The sequence below is a fragment of the Ranitomeya imitator genome, chromosome 10, assembly GCF_032444005.1.
Source record: "Ranitomeya imitator isolate aRanImi1 chromosome 10, aRanImi1.pri, whole genome shotgun sequence".
Lineage (NCBI taxonomy): Eukaryota > Metazoa > Chordata > Amphibia > Anura > Dendrobatidae > Ranitomeya > Ranitomeya imitator.
Window position 1 is genome coordinate 129,758,745 of NC_091291.1, and position 15,176 is coordinate 129,773,920.

General features: G+C 50.9%; 1 protein-coding gene across 2 annotated transcripts in view; it reads right to left on the reverse strand.

Annotated features, from left to right (window-relative positions):
• Window positions 1–15,176, reverse strand: part of KMT2A (lysine methyltransferase 2A) — a 160,156-nt gene that overhangs the window by 90,579 nt on the left and 54,401 nt on the right. For both annotated transcript variants that reach the window (XM_069741274.1, XM_069741275.1), the window contains exons 27-30: window positions 9,333–13,239; window positions 8,143–8,223; window positions 7,013–7,083; window positions 6,508–6,675 (exon numbers count right to left, since the gene is read on the reverse strand). In XM_069741274.1, the coding sequence (XP_069597375.1) occupies window positions 6,508–6,675; window positions 7,013–7,083; window positions 8,143–8,223; window positions 9,333–13,239 (4,227 nt within the window). The remainder of the gene's footprint in view (window positions 1–6,507; window positions 6,676–7,012; window positions 7,084–8,142; window positions 8,224–9,332; window positions 13,240–15,176) is intronic.

Genomic DNA, 15,176 nt, shown 5'->3' on the forward strand with positions numbered 1-15,176 from the left:
CCTCCCTTTTCTGGGACTGCTTTTGGACGTCCCACGGTTATCTGTGTCCTCCAATGAAGCGATAAAGAAAAGGAGATATTTGTGTACTCACCGTAAAATCGTTTTCTCTTAGCCTCTAATTGGGGGACACAGGACCATGGATGTTATGCTGCTGTCCACTAGGAGGCAACACTATGCATAATCTGAAAAAGATTAACCATGGCTCTTCCTCTGCAGTATACACCCCTGGACGGCGTCAGCCTTCTCCAGTTTGTGCAAAAGCATTAGGAGGAACGTAACATGAATAACATAACCATGCCTATAAGAAGGCAACTATGTACGAGCTCAAGAAAACAATATGAGAACTCAACCGTAACAACGGCACAGAAAGGGCAACAGGGTGGGAGCTCTGTCCCCCAATTAGAGGCTAAGAGAAAGATTTTACTGTGAGTACACAAAAATCTCCTTTACTCTGTCGCCTCATTGGGGGACACAGGACCATGGGACGTCCCAAAGCAGTCCCTGGATGGGAAGCCATGGACGAATATTGTGTAGACAGGCACCTACACTTGGGGCACCTCCGCCTGCAGAACACATCTACCAAGGCTCGCGTCCGCTGAGGACTGGGTATGAACTCTGTAGTGTTTAGTAAACGTGTGTAGGCTAGTCCAAGTGGCCGCCTTACACACTTGTTGTGCCGAAGCCTGGTGCCGAATGGCCCAGGAGGCCCCTACCGCCCGTCTAGAGTGTGCCGTAATACCAGCTGGAAGAGGAGAATTATTAAGGTGGTAGGCCTATTGTATGGTGGATTTGATCCACCTGGCAAGGGTAGCTTTGGAAGCTCGCAGACCCTTGCTGCCACCTTCCGGGAGAAGGAAAAAAGACTCAGATTTCCGGAAGGACGCAGTCCTAGACACATATATACGCAATGCCCTGACAAGGTCAAGCATACGCAGAGCCTTCTCCACTCTATGAACCAGGAAGGCAGAGAAATTTCCTCATTGAGGTGGAAGTTGGACACAACCTTCGGAAGGAAGGATGGGACCGTACTGAGGACTACCTTGTCCTGGTGAAAAGCCAGAAAGGGCAGTCTGCAGGAGAGTGCTGTCTGTCCAGACACCCTGCGTAGCGAGGTGATTGCCACCAGGAAAAAACACCTTCTAGGATAGAAGGCGGAGCGGGACCTCCTTAAGGGGTTCGAAGGGTGGTTCCTGCAATGCTGTCAGGACCAGGTTGACGTCCCACGTTTCTAGTGGTCGTCTGTAGGGGGGAACCAATCGGGAGACCCCCTGAAGGAAAGTCCTTACCTGCGGCTTGGTAGCAATGTGCCTTTGAAAAAGCACTGAGAGGGCTGACACCTGGCTCTTAAGCGAGCCCAACGACAGCCTGGCCTCCAGACCGGATTGGAGAAAACCAAGTACTTTGGGTAGAGAATAAGGGAGTGGGATCTGGCCACGAGATTCGCACCAGGTAAAGAAAGCTTTCCAGGTACGGTAATAGATCTTGGCAGAGGCTGGCTTCCGTGCCCTGATCATGGTCCTAATGACGTCCGGCAAGAGCCCTGCCTGGGTTGGAACCCAGGTTTCAAGGGCCACGCCGTCAAATTGAGGGACCCTGAGTTCTAGTGGTAGAACGGGCCTTGTGATAAAATATCCAGGCGGTCGGGGAGGCGCCAGGAGGCGTCTGCTGTAAGTTGTACGATGTCGGTGTACCATGTACGTCTGGGCCAGTCCGGTGCGTATAGAATGGTTGGAACTCCCTCTTGCTTGATCTTCCTCACCACTCTGGATATCAAGGAGAGAGGTGGAAAAATGTACAGAAGTTGGAACAGGGTCCAGTCCTGAACTAGAGCGTCTGCTCCTAGCGACCGCGGATCGTGTGTTCTGACCATGAAGTTGGAGACCTTGGCATTGATGTGGGATGTTATTAGGTCCACATCCGGGGTCCTCCAGTGATGGCAGATCTGGCAAAATATTTCGGGATGGAGAGACCACTCTTCCGAGTCTATTCCTTGTCGGCTGAGGAAGTCTGCTTCCCAGTTGTCCACACCCGGAATGTGGACGGCCAAGAGAACCGACCCTGTGTCCTCCGCCCAGTGGAGGATGTGTGACACTTCTCGCATCGCCTGGGTACTGCGGGTCCCACCTCAGTGATTCACATATGCCACGGCCGTGGCATTGTCAAACTGTATTCTGATGTGAGAGGCTGCAAGTAAGTGATGGAAGGCCCTAAAAGCCAGGAGGATGGCACGAATTTTCAGGATGTTGATGGGCATGGGCGCTTCCACTGGGGACCACTTGCCCTGTGGTGTAGGTGCACCGCACCCCAACCCGTCTGGCTTGCATCGGTGGTCAGAACCTTCCATTGACCTGTGAGAAAGGATTTCCCCTTTGCTAGCGAGGTTGGCTTGAGCCACCAGTGCAAGGACCTCCTGGTTGACGAAGTTAGCTGGAACTCCCTGTCGAGAGAAAAGGGATTCCGGTCCCAGGACATGAGAATGGCTAGTTGGAGAGGCCTGAGGTGAAACTGGGCAAATGGGACCGCTTCTATTGCTGCCCCCATCCTGCCGAGGACTCTCATGGCAAACCGGAGAGATCAAGGGGGTTTGCGGAGGAGGGTGCGAACTCCTAGGAGGAGAGCCAGTGCCTTGTCCTTGGGAAGGAGCACTAGACACCTGGAGGTGTTGAACAGCATTCCCAGGAAGGTCAGAGACTGACTCGGGGTTGGTGACGACTTTTGTAGTTTGACTAACCAGCCCATGCGACTCAGTGTCGGTTGTGATTGAGAAGCTGAGCTCGCAGTCCTTGAAGGTGGGAGCCTTGATGAGTAGATCATCCAGGTATGGAACGACTACTATGCTTCTGGAGTGCAGGATGTCCATGGTGGCTGCCATGACTTTGGTAAACACTCTGGGAGCTGTGGCGAGTCCGAACGGGAGAGCCACGAATTGGTAGTGGTCCTGGTCAATTGCGAACCTGAGAAATCTCTGATGGGCGGGTGCAATAGGTATATGCAGGTATGCGTCTTGTATGTCTATGGAGGCGAGATTTTCTCCCTTTTCCATGGACGCAATGATGGACCGAAGGGACTTCATGTGGAAGTGACGGACCCGTACATATTTGTTGAACTGTTTTAGGTCCAGTATGGGCTGTACGCTGCCTCCTTTCTTGGGAACTACGAATAAATTGGAGTAAAACCCTTGGAAGCGATCGGCAGTAAGGAACAGTACTATGATTCCTCCTTTAAAAAGCGAGGACACCGCTTGGTGGAAGGCACGAGCCTTGGCTGGTGCTTTTGGGGGGACAGAGAGGAAGAATCGGTCTGGTGGGTTAGAAAGTCTGAGATTTTCCTCCTCTGGGCTTAGACTTGCATGCTTTTGACTGCCAGGTCTTGTCCGACCTTTGCGTCGATCGTGAGTTGTCCTTGCTTGGGGAACGGTTACGATTTTGTGCTGGCTGAGAGACGGACCAGCCCGAGGAGTTCCAAAAGGATCGGAATTGAGTTTGCTTACACTTCTTGTAAGTGCGTTTAGGTTTCAGTTGGGGAAGAGAGGTACTCTTACCCCCGATGGCGTTGGATAGCATCGTGTCCAACCTTTCACAGAAAAGTGAAGGGGAGGTGCATGAGGGACTTCTTTGAGGCTGCGTCCGATTTCCATTCCCGCAGCCAGAGGATATGCCGAATTGTGATGGCATTTGATGCTATCCCCGCTACACCCTTGCTGAATCCAGAGCTGCATGAAGCATGTAATCTGCTACAACTGCTATTTGAACCGCTTGGTCCGACAGCTCAGGAGCGGATGCTTGGAGGCCAGCTTGTAAATTTTTGGCCCAGGCAAGCAGCCCAAACTGAAGCTAACGCGGGAGCCAGGGATGCCCCTGCAGCCTCAAAAATTGAACGAGCCATGCGTTCTACCTGCTGGTCTGCTGCGACCCTGGGGGTTGAGCTATCTGGCAGTGAAAGGAGGGTCTGTGCTGCTAGCCTAGAGACTGGTGGGTCCACTTCGGGTGGATCTGTCCATTCTTTGGTGTCCTTCTGCGGGAAGGGGTACCTCGCCTCCAGATATTTTCGATTAGCGAATTTTTTCTCAGGCTGTGAGCTGCTTTTTAAGGATCGTCTTAAACTCTGGGTGGTTAGAGAAAACATTAGGCGGCTTCAGAGCACTTTCGAAGGAAATCTTGTGTTTGGGGGTCTCTGGTGGCGGATCAGAAATGTCCAGCACCCAATGGATGGAAGAGATTATGTCCTCAACTAGCGCTGTATTGCTAGGGGGTATTGGGATCACGGACCCCTCCGTTTCCTTGTCTGAGTCGGAGTCACAGATGTCTTTCAAATCCTGTGTATCACCGAGGTGTCCCCTGCTGGGTGATCTGGGGCGGAGGCTTTCTCTGGTCGGGGACTGCGGAGATCTGCATTGTCTGCCCCTGAAAGGGAACGGTCTAGATGACCTGGAACTACGGTGTCTCTCCCTAGAAGGGCATGACCGTGTGCTATGGGATGACGCAGATGGACTTGACCTATGGGTCCGCTTGCGTCCTGACCTAGACGTGGATGTGCCAGGGTCGTCCTGATCCTGAGTCAAGCTCTCCCTTTGCTGGGTACTGGTCATAGCCGAGGCATGACTCTGCAGAGCCTGAAGCAATCTGGAGGTTAGGTTATCTATAGACTGCGTCATAGATTGCGACATCTGAGTGACCCATTCCGGCGAGGCATTAAGACGCCGAAGCATTGGCAGGGGCTTCTTGGGGCTCTGACACAGTAGTCTGGATGCAGTCCTGGCAGTGCGGGTACGTGCTGCCACTGGGAAGAGCGGTCCTGCAGGCTGCGCAGAATGCATAATAGCAGTCCTGCCTGGTTCTCTTGGACCTTGAGCCCGGCATAGTGCACAGAGTGCAGAAGGGCTGGCTATGCAGAGGACCCTACAGGGGTGGCTATGCAGAGGAACCTATAGGGGAGCCTTATAGGGAATATGGATTCACAGCCAAGTAAGAAAACCCAGCTGTGATCTTACCCCACCAGTTTGCCCCTAGGTCCAGTGCCGAAGGTCCACAGTCCTGTGCCCCCCGGAGACTGGCTGGCCTGGTCCTGCTGACCGGGAGATGCAGGATTAATCCTTGTCCTGCAGCAGAAATGGACGCCGAGAAGAAGAGGAAGGGGGAGAAGGGGGCGGAGAGCTGAAAAAGGGCAGCAGAGCTGTGTAAAAAACGCACCCTGTCTCGATCCGCCCCCTCTATGACACTGTAGAGTGTCATATTTGTCATCCGGGGGGTGGGCCGGGGGGGCGGAGAGGAGGTGGCGGCTTCAGCTAGGCCAAAGCCGCGGCCTAAATTAGATGCCTGATGCCCAGAAGGGCTCCAGGCCGATGCGAAAGTCCGGGAGGGGGTCGGATCTGAACCGGACCCCCCCGGATTTAAAGGCAAGATAGCGGTGGGGCTATAAGCGGAAGGGGGGCCCGGTGAGGGGTCCCCCTGAGGCACTATAGAGCTGGTGCTGCCGCAGAGACAGGGGCGCAGGGAGCCCTGTGTCTCTCGTATTGTGCCATGCCTGCCTGCACTCCCCCAGCCCCGACAGGAGCCCGCAGCTAATGCCCACAAAAGGAGGGTGCTGCTGTCACCATCAGGGGGCTTTATCCTCGCCTCGATCTCAACAAAGAAACCGAAAGGAATTGGGGAAGGAAGGGGGTTCTCGACTTCGAACCAGCAACCGAGGGACTGGGGAAGGAGCGATATGGGGAATAGCCATCTCTACTTCAACCAGGCACCCCGTAATAGGGGGCCGAGGAAGGAGCCATGCCGGGAGTCTCACAGGAGACCAACTTTTCTTCATCTGTAATCCCGTCGGAAAAAAACAGAGTAAAAAATACATTTTAGGTGTGCCTCCTATGCGACACTAAGCAAAAACTGGAGAAGGCTGACGCTGTCCAGGGGTGTATACTGCAGAGGAGGAGCCACGGTTAATCTTTTTCAGATTATGCATAGTGTCGCCTCCTAGTGGACAGCAGTGTAACACCCATGGTCCTGTGTCCCCCAATGAGGCGACAGAGTAAGAGGGATTTTCCGGTGCTTACCGTAAAATCTCTTTCTTGGAGCCTACATTGGGGGACACAGCACCCTCCCCGATTAATTTCCGGTACCGTGTTTGGGCCTAATAGCCCTGTTTGAGTTGGTACTGATGTGTTCTAAGTTCTGGTCGTTTCTCCTACTGCTTTTTTCACCAACTGAGGTACTTGGTGCCTGTCAGTGAGTGTATACTGCCGGGGCCGAGCTATTTTTTTTCCCCCTTTTTGCATAGTATCAGCATCCTAGCAGCAGCAGCATACACCCACTGTTATCTGTGTCCCCCAATGAAGGCTCCAAGAAAGATTTTACGGTAAGCACCAGAAAATCCCTCTATTTCATAGGACAATAGGTTTTGGCTTTGGAGTCTCACTCCTTTCTGAAAAGTAAGAGACCAAATCCCAAAATCATAGGTAAATGATGTAGACCAATATCCTTATTTAATACCCTGCTCTCCCAAATCCTCAGTTACCTTCAATGCTGTTAGAAGAAATCTGGAAACCATCATCACTGGAGATCTCAAACAGGAGGCCGGGCCGAGGTTTGGGACCCTGAAGAGAATCCTGCCGCCTCTGTTCATGCTGCAGTAACCTCATCAGCGGAGAGGTGAAGCCAGCATCATCTTCTGGAGGTTTACAATCTGCACAGGTGATAAAATAACAAACTTCTGCTGCTTAGAAGATGAAGGAGAGAAAAGTACATACATATACACACATCATGTGGACAGAGCTGCAGCTGATCAGCCCTGTCTACAAAGGCGGAGGCGCTGACCACTGCAGACAAACAACCAAGACCAGGACAGCGGAGAAGAGAATGCGCGACCCAGGGAGAGTAAGTAATACTCAGTTTATTATTTTTCTTTTTAGAACTATCACAGTTTATAGCAGAAAGTTTCCTGGAAGTGGACAACCCCACTGATGTGTTTGATTCTGGTCCAAACATGATCAGAAGTGTTGGTTCCCACTAGAAGAACATACCGTCCTGTTTTATCTCTGGCCTATTTAGCTCTCTCATTGGTGGGTCCGGATCTACAAAGGTCGGAGATTGCCTGTTAACAGAAAGCGAAAAACACAGTCACATTTTGTGATGTAATGATTTAGGCCTCATTCAGACTGTAATGTCATATTACACCTACAAGTCACGGCCTGATTGCCAGTCTACCCAAATTAACAGCATCACACATCCCAATGGTGGAGACAGCTCAGATCATAAAACCCATGGTCAGGCGAGGACCTAAAGCCCATGCCAGCTGGGGGTCTAAAGTGCATCGTCTGGTGGAGGCCTAAAGCCTGTGGCTGGGCGGGGACCTAGAACACATGGTTGGGTGGGAACCTGAAGCCTGTGGCCAGGCAAGACTTTAAACCCATGGTCGGGCAGGGACCTAAAGCCCATAGCCAGGTGGGGACCTAAAACCCATGGCTGGGTGGGGACCTAAAGCCTTTGGCCGGGCGGAGACCTAAAGCCCTTGAACGCGCGTGAACCTGAAGTCCTTAGCCAGGCAGGGACCTCAATCCTTTGACTGGGCGCGGACCTCAAGCCCTTGGCTGGGCTGGGACCTCAGTAACATGTTCGGGCGGGAACCCATAGCCTGTGGCCAGGGCAAAGCAAAGTACTGCAGTGCGCAGATGTCGGGCCTCTCTGACCTTTCCCGGTGCCTGCGCACTGCAATACTTTGCTCTGCCCTCGACAGGGCAGAAAAAGTACGACTGCGCCAGAGCCGCAGCGTGAAGACAAGAAGAGGACGTCATCGTAAGAAGATGGGAGGCGCTGGACCGGACCGCGACACCCATCAGACCGGACCGAAGTGGGACCGCCCCTGGGTGAGTATAATCTAACCTCTTTTTCTCATCTTTCAGGATACATCGGGTGCTTATCTACAGCATTCCAGAATGCTGTAGATAAACCCCTGATGCTGGTGGGCTTAGCTCACCTTCGATTTTGGGGGTGACCGGTTCCCTTTAATATTGGACATTTTTAAATTAAAAACAGTATTACCATCCTTTAATACAGTCTCCTATTGCTGCAGATCATGGATCCCTCCCCACAGCATGCCCCTTTAATTTTGCAGTCCAGAGATACATTGGAGTTCTCACGTCTCATTACTTACGCCACAGTCTTTTCCAGCTCGATGACATTAGGCGGTGTTGGTGCATTTATATCGTAACAATCAATTTTGGGCTTGATGCTCCTAAAAAGAACAGCAATATATTGTTAAATTCTCCTGTAACCAGAGGATAAGTCATAAATGTATGATAGAGCGGGGATCCGACATCAATCTCCAGAACAAGGCAAGGGAAATTCGGAGTATAGAGAGCAATGCATTATGGGAGCTCTGATAAAGTTACAGTCTGTTTGGCCACAGCAAAATAAAGGATAAAAAGTAGGCACACTTTTAAACAAGTTTTAGGCCTATACAATTCTGAACCAAAAGCAATAAGTGGCTCCTGAAGGAGCCATAATATTTTTCGTAGTGTCTACATTTACATAAAAAAAGGTTCAAGTGAAAAAGGGGATGTTGATGACCTATAGGAGGAAAGGGCAAATCAACTCCTATTGAAGTGAACAGGAGCCGAGCTGCAGTACCTGAGAACAGTCACTAAAAGGTGTACAGCGCTGTGCTGGCTCTGTACACCAGGTACATTGGAGACGCTGGGGTACCTGGTAACAGTTGATCAGTGGGGGTACTATACCCTCACTAACCCTTAAGGTAGGATATCAATATCGTAATCTTGCACAACCTTTTTACAGGGGATATGAAGTCAAATATAAAAAAAAGAAGTTGGCGTCTCCGGTAAAATAATTTTTCACATAAAAAATGATAATCATAACAGGATGAAATTTCAGATGTTGACGCGTTACGACTTCCACAGTCTTGAAAAATTATTGTACTTGAGACGCCAACTTCCTTTATATTGGACTCCATGTGTGTGCCCTAGCAGACAGGTCCAAAGATCCATCAAGCCCATGTGCGGTGGTGGAAATACTATAGCAGTGAGCAAACCAGTTTTTTCTCTGATTTTTGCAGGGGGTGCCTGTCTGACTCAAGGTATCAAATGACCAATACATGTGGGTCCTAAACCCAGGACCCGACCTTAGCGTCCCTTGTAATGTTCATCCATTACCGGTAGGAGGACCCACATCTGTAGGACATTGTTGACCAGTCCTCTAGATAGGCCATGAATGTTCGTGTTCAGGGCTAGACTGAATTATTGTAGTAAAATCAACATGTAAGGTTTCAAGGGACCCAAAAAAAATGATTCTAAGAAAAGACAAACAAGCAAGATGCATGCAACATACACTAGAATGGTTCCAGGTAGCTCCGCGTCCTTGTCTTGCTCTCGTACAACCGTCGACCCTTTACCGGCATGTAAGGACTTGTGTTTTTTCCTGCTGCTCTTGTCAGCGGAGCTCGTCTGTCGCTTCCCTTTGCTTTTCGTTTTTTGGGCCATAGCGGAACTTACTCTCTGTGGACCAGAAGCGGACGATGAAGTTGCTGAACTAATGGTCTTGCCCTCAGAGTCAGCCGGCAGCTGGCGAGTTGGCGATCTGTGGTCAGAGTCTGGTAGCAGTGGAGGCCGGCTGCTGATTAGTCTATTCATGTGATGAGGTATTGGGAACGGACAGTCCTGCTCATTAACCGTCTGGGCAAGAGTCATTCCCACCGACTGAGAGGGCACGACACATATACTGGAAGTGGTTGCCAAAGTAGCTGTTGTAGGAAAAATCCCAGGGCCGGAAGGGAGAGCCACGTGATTATCTTGAATGCCCAATCCCTGTGGGCTCGTTTTTATTAGAAAGTTGCCAATGGAGCCAAGTTCTGAAGGACCTAAAATGCCAGGACTGGTAAGAGTGACATGACCGCTTACAGAAGGAGGTGTAGCGGTTGTCTGCATGGACACCACATTTAGGACGGAAGAACCAGCCGCAATGGCTGGCACTTGACTAGTAAGATGTCCATGATCCAAGCCAATGACACTGGTGGCCGTCCCTACAGAGTTGGATGCTCCCAAATTCTGCGGCAGCAAGGGAGTCTGGTCGAAGTACATGACGCCAGACTTGGAACGCTTAATGATATTGGGAATAGTGCGGTGGGTGCTGCCCAAATCAATTAGGCTTGGGTGATTTGGTAAACTGCCAGCAATCTGTGGGGCCGGGAAGTTAATTAGTGTCATATTCGATACAACTTCGGGAGGATGTCGTAAAGCAGGTGCCACAGAGGGTGCCAGCTTTTTGTTCTTCTTGGAGTGTAGGCGTGCGATCTGCCTTTTCTTACCCATACTAGAAGTTTGAGGACTGGATGTGCTGCTCAAATCTGATCGTTGCCCCGATTCTGAGACTAGACGTTGCGATTCAGCTGTTGGCTGCACCCCAATGAGAAGACCAGAAGGCTGGTTACCGAGACCAGGCAAGAAGGTTGCCTGTGGGGTTGTTGAAAAAGGTTGAAGGTGTGCGTGGTGAGGCATTGATAAAAGCCTCTTGTTAGTGGGTGGAAATGGTGAAGTTAGAGCAGGATTAAGCGTGGTGGCTAACGTTAGACCTGCTCCCATTGAACTAAGCACTGGCACGTCTCCATCCATACGGCTTGATCCAGGTGGTACGGACGGCGTCAGCTGTATTTTTTGTGTTACGCCATTAGGCAATGTTTGCAGAACGTAAAGAGGTTGCATGTTCTGATTGACCACAACGACCTTTTCGGTTGGAGATTTGAGGTGAGGCGGTGTGCTTTGTATGGCAGTGGCCTGTAATTGCGACGGACCAGGACTTTCTGAAGTCCTTGATATATATTTTTGGTTCTGAATTTGCACAGTGGGCGACACTGGAACTTGCAAATTTGGTGTGCTACTATTTCGTGTGAGTTCTTGACTCGCCACTTGATCCACCTGTCCACAAGAAGGGCTAGAATTGTGCTCAGAGTCCATGTGCCCTGCTATGAAGCTATCCGGTGTCATGTGTCTTTCTGGCGTTCTATCCACACTTTGAGACATGAGGTCTGAGTCTCCCTCACCGGACAGCACTGGCTTTTCTGTAACGGTGACTTTTTCACTCGCGTCTGAAGTTGGTAAAGACAAAAGGGAGCGATCACTGGTTGTAGACATTTGCGAATCCGGTATGACGCCAAGTCTGCCGTGATTCTGACTTGGAAGAGATGGGCTGCGAGTGGTCAAAACTGAAAGATCAGAGGGTAGCTCAAGGGGAAGCTCAAACTGCTCGTCTGCAGACATAGCGGAAGGAACGGTACCGTCCACCGGATCGGATGACGGAAGCTGCTGCGAGAAAACTTCAAACCGGTTAGTGTCCAGCCCCAAACCGTCCCCCAATGTGAGCAGCTCAGATGACGAAGAGTCAGGGCTTTCTCCTAGTGCTTGCATTGCCGGTGTATTTTTCAAGACAAAGTCCATGATGTCGATTGGAAGGATGTTCCCGCAATCATCACTGTTGTTATTGTCAGAATCGGATTTTAGTAGCTCGGTGTTAAATGTATCTAGCAGAGCTTTATCGGCGCCGCCGTGGCTTCGTCGTGGAGTGTCTAAGCTGAGTTGAGTCTCTAGCGAGTCTTGCTTTACAGGATGACAGCTTTCCATTTTGGCATCTGATCCCTTGCTGCCTTTACCCGTGTGAGATTTTTCCAACTGTTCGTCCGATTCAACCAACTTTTCTGCTCCATTTTGTTTGCTGTTCCTCTTTCCCGCGTGTCCAGATTTCCCGGTGATGGTGGTGATGCCAGCATCACTTTCTGTGCCATCATCTACTCCATCCAGTTGGGGGATTCTGTGCAAATTTCGCTCATCGTCTTTGAACAGGTTGCGTACGCCCAGTCTGTCGTCGGCCGCAGATACTACGGTTCTGGAAAAGTTGTAATAATACACATCATCTTCTTCCGAAGAACTTAGGTCATCCGCGCCATCTACTTGGCCTTCAGCAGATCTTTTTCCTCGTTTCTTTCCTGGAGTGCTGCTGCAAAAGGGAAGGTCCTCTTCTCCATAGGAGCGTACACCATATAGAGGGGTCAAGCCAAAGAACATATTAGAGCGAGCTCTGGCGCTTCTCCTGGGATAACGCCTTTTGTATGAGCTACCTTCCTGAGTTTTGCTACCATCCTGGAGAAGTATATTGGAGTCCTGAGCAGGATACGCGTTTCCGACTTGTGGCTCGGAGTCTGTGTTTGGGCTTCTGTGGTTGGCAGCACTATCGTCCGTATCTTCGGGACTGTCTTGAGATTTTGTTATATCTGTCAGTTGACGAGGCGACATTGCTTGTTGCTCCGGCTTCCTATCGCTTTTATTGTCCGTTGCCATCTTTGGCATTATTGCTTTCCCAGGGCTCGCCATTGTAGATGTTTCTTTTAGCGAGCTTTCGGCGCCGGTTGCAGACTTCTCTGCGTTTTTTCTATTTGTGTGTGTTTTAACACCCCCAGTATCTGAAACTAAATGGTTCCCATTGGTGTCTACTTGACTCAGACACTCTGATACATGTTCACTGTCCGTCGTGGATTTACGGGAATGTTTTTCCTTCGAGACCTCCACTAGCTGATTTTTACACTTTGTCCGTCTTTCTTTGGTCACTCTAACACTGTGATTTCCCAAAGGTAAGGGGGTCTCCTGGACCTCCTCAGAGGATGTGGTTCTCTCAGCTTGAAAGGGATCCACACTTGATTCACTTTCTTTCTTTATTACCCTTTGGTGCTGATGAGAAGCGACAGGTTTGGAGGCATGGGCAGCAGAACCGTCTTTCACAGAGCCAGCTCTGCTTGTGCCAGAATCTGCGGAGGGGATGCCCTGTGGCTGAGCAGATACCTTAGTGCTGCCTTGATTAGTAGAGAACTCATTAGACCTCATTTTATCAGTTTTAGGAACTTTTGATACCATTTCCAGAGAGCCTGCTCTCCTGGTTTCCATTGGTTTGTCTACCTTAGTCCGTGGATTTCTGTGCCCGTTGCTGGGCACGCAGCTACTTGGATTTAGTAAACTGGAAGGGATGCCACCCGACTCTATGCCGGCAGACTTGTGTTCTGCCAGGGCTGCTGTTGTGTCAGGTGACGATGCAGCAAGTCTTGTGGTCTCACTACGGGAAGGAGATATCACACGTGGCTTTGAAGGCTGTGGAGATATGGAAGAGGCACTATGCCTGCGAGAACCTATGCTACGAAGCCCAGAGGAGAGGACGGGATCTCCAACAGTCACGATTTCATGTGTAATTGGACTACCTGAAAATAAAATAAAAAATAGAGTATTAACAAAAATAAGAGTGTCAGGTGTGCTTACTTTGAAAATTCAAGCCAGAATGGCAGTATAATCCGTATATTAAAATGACATATAAAATGAGAGCTCGTGTAAAAATGTATTCAGTCTCCACTCGCCCATTCTCACTGACAGCTGCAGCTTGTACTAATAAGATCTCAGCAGCAGGGAGAAGGAACAAATTGATGCTCTCAGGTTTGGTGGACGGAGATTCAGCAACAGGGAGGAGGGACACTGAGGAGCTGTCAAGCTTGTTGGGCAGAGACTCAGCAGCAGGGAGGAAGGACAATGGGGAGCAATCAGGCTTGGTAGGCGGAGATTCAGGAACAGGGAGGAGGGACACAGATGATGTCAAGCTTGGTTGGCGGAGATTCAGCAACAGGGAGGAGGGACACTGGGGAGCTGTCAGGCTAAGTGGGTGGAGACTCAAACAGGGAGGAGGGACACTGGGGAGCTGTCAAGCTTGGTGGGAGGAGATTCAGCAACAGGGAGGAGGGACACTGAGGAGCTGTCAGGCTTGGTGGGAGGAGATTCAGAAACAGGGAGGAGAAACACTGGGGAGCTGTCAGGCTTGGTGGGAGGATACTTAGCAGAAGGGAGGAGGGACAATGGGGAGCAATCAGGCTTGGTAGGCGGAGATTCAGGAACAGGGAGGAGGGACACTGGGGAACTGTCAGGCTTGGTGGGAGGAGATTCAGAAACAGGGAGGAGAGACACTGGGGAGCTGTCAGGCTTGGTGGGTGGAGACTCATAAACAGGGAGGAGGGACACTGAGGAGATGTCAAGCTTGGTGGGCGGAGATTCAGCAACAGGGAGGAGGGACACTGGGGAACTGTCAGGCTTGGTGGGAGGAGATTCAGAAACAGGGAGGAGAGACACTGGGGAGCTGTCAGGCTTGGTGGGTGGAGACTCATAAACAGGGAGGAGGGACACTGGGGAGCTGTCAAGCTTGGTGGGAGGAGATTCAGCAACAGGGAGGAGGGACACTGGGGAGCTGTCAGACTAAGTGGGTGGAGATTCAGCAACAGGGAGGAGGGACACTGGGGAGCTGTCAGGCTTGGTGGGCAGAGATTCAGCAACAGTGAGGAGGTACAGTGATGAGATATCAGGCTTGGTGGGCGGAAATTCAGCAGCAGGGAGAAGGAACAAATTGATGCTGTCATGTTTGGTGGAAGGAAATTCAGCAACAGGGAGGAGGGACACTGGGGAGCTGTCAGGCTTGGTGGGCAGAGATTCAGCAACAGTGAGGAGGTACAGTGATGAGATATCAGGCTTGGTGGGCGGAAATTCAGCAGCAGGGAGAAGGAACAAATTGATGCTGTCATGTTTGGTGGAAGGAAATTCAGCAACAGGGAGGAGGGACACTGGGGAGCTATCAGGCTTGGTGGGCGAAGATTCAGCAACAGGGAAGAGGGACACTGAGGAGCTGTAAGGTTTGGTGAGCAGAAATTCAACAACAGGGAGAAGGACACTGAGAAGATGTCAGGCTTGGTGGGAACAGACTCAGCAGCAGCAATGAGGAGGGACACTGAGGAGCTGTCAGGCTTCGTTGGCAGACATTTAGCAACAGGGAGGAGGGACAATAAGGACCTATAAGGCTTGGAAGGCAGAGATTCAACAACAGGGAGGAAAGACACTGAGGAGCTGTCAGGCTTGGTGGGTGGAGATTCAGCAACAGGGAGGAGGGACACTGAGAAGCTGTCAGGCTTGGTGGGTGGAGATTCAGCAACAGGGAGGAGGGACACTGGTGAGCTGTCAGACTAAGTGGGTGCAGATTCAGAAACAGGGAGGAGGTATACTGAGGAGCTATCAGGTTTGGTGGAAGGACATTCAGCAACAGGGAGGAGGGACAATGGGGAGCTATCAGGCTTGGTGGGCGGAGGTTCAGCAACAGGGAGGAGGG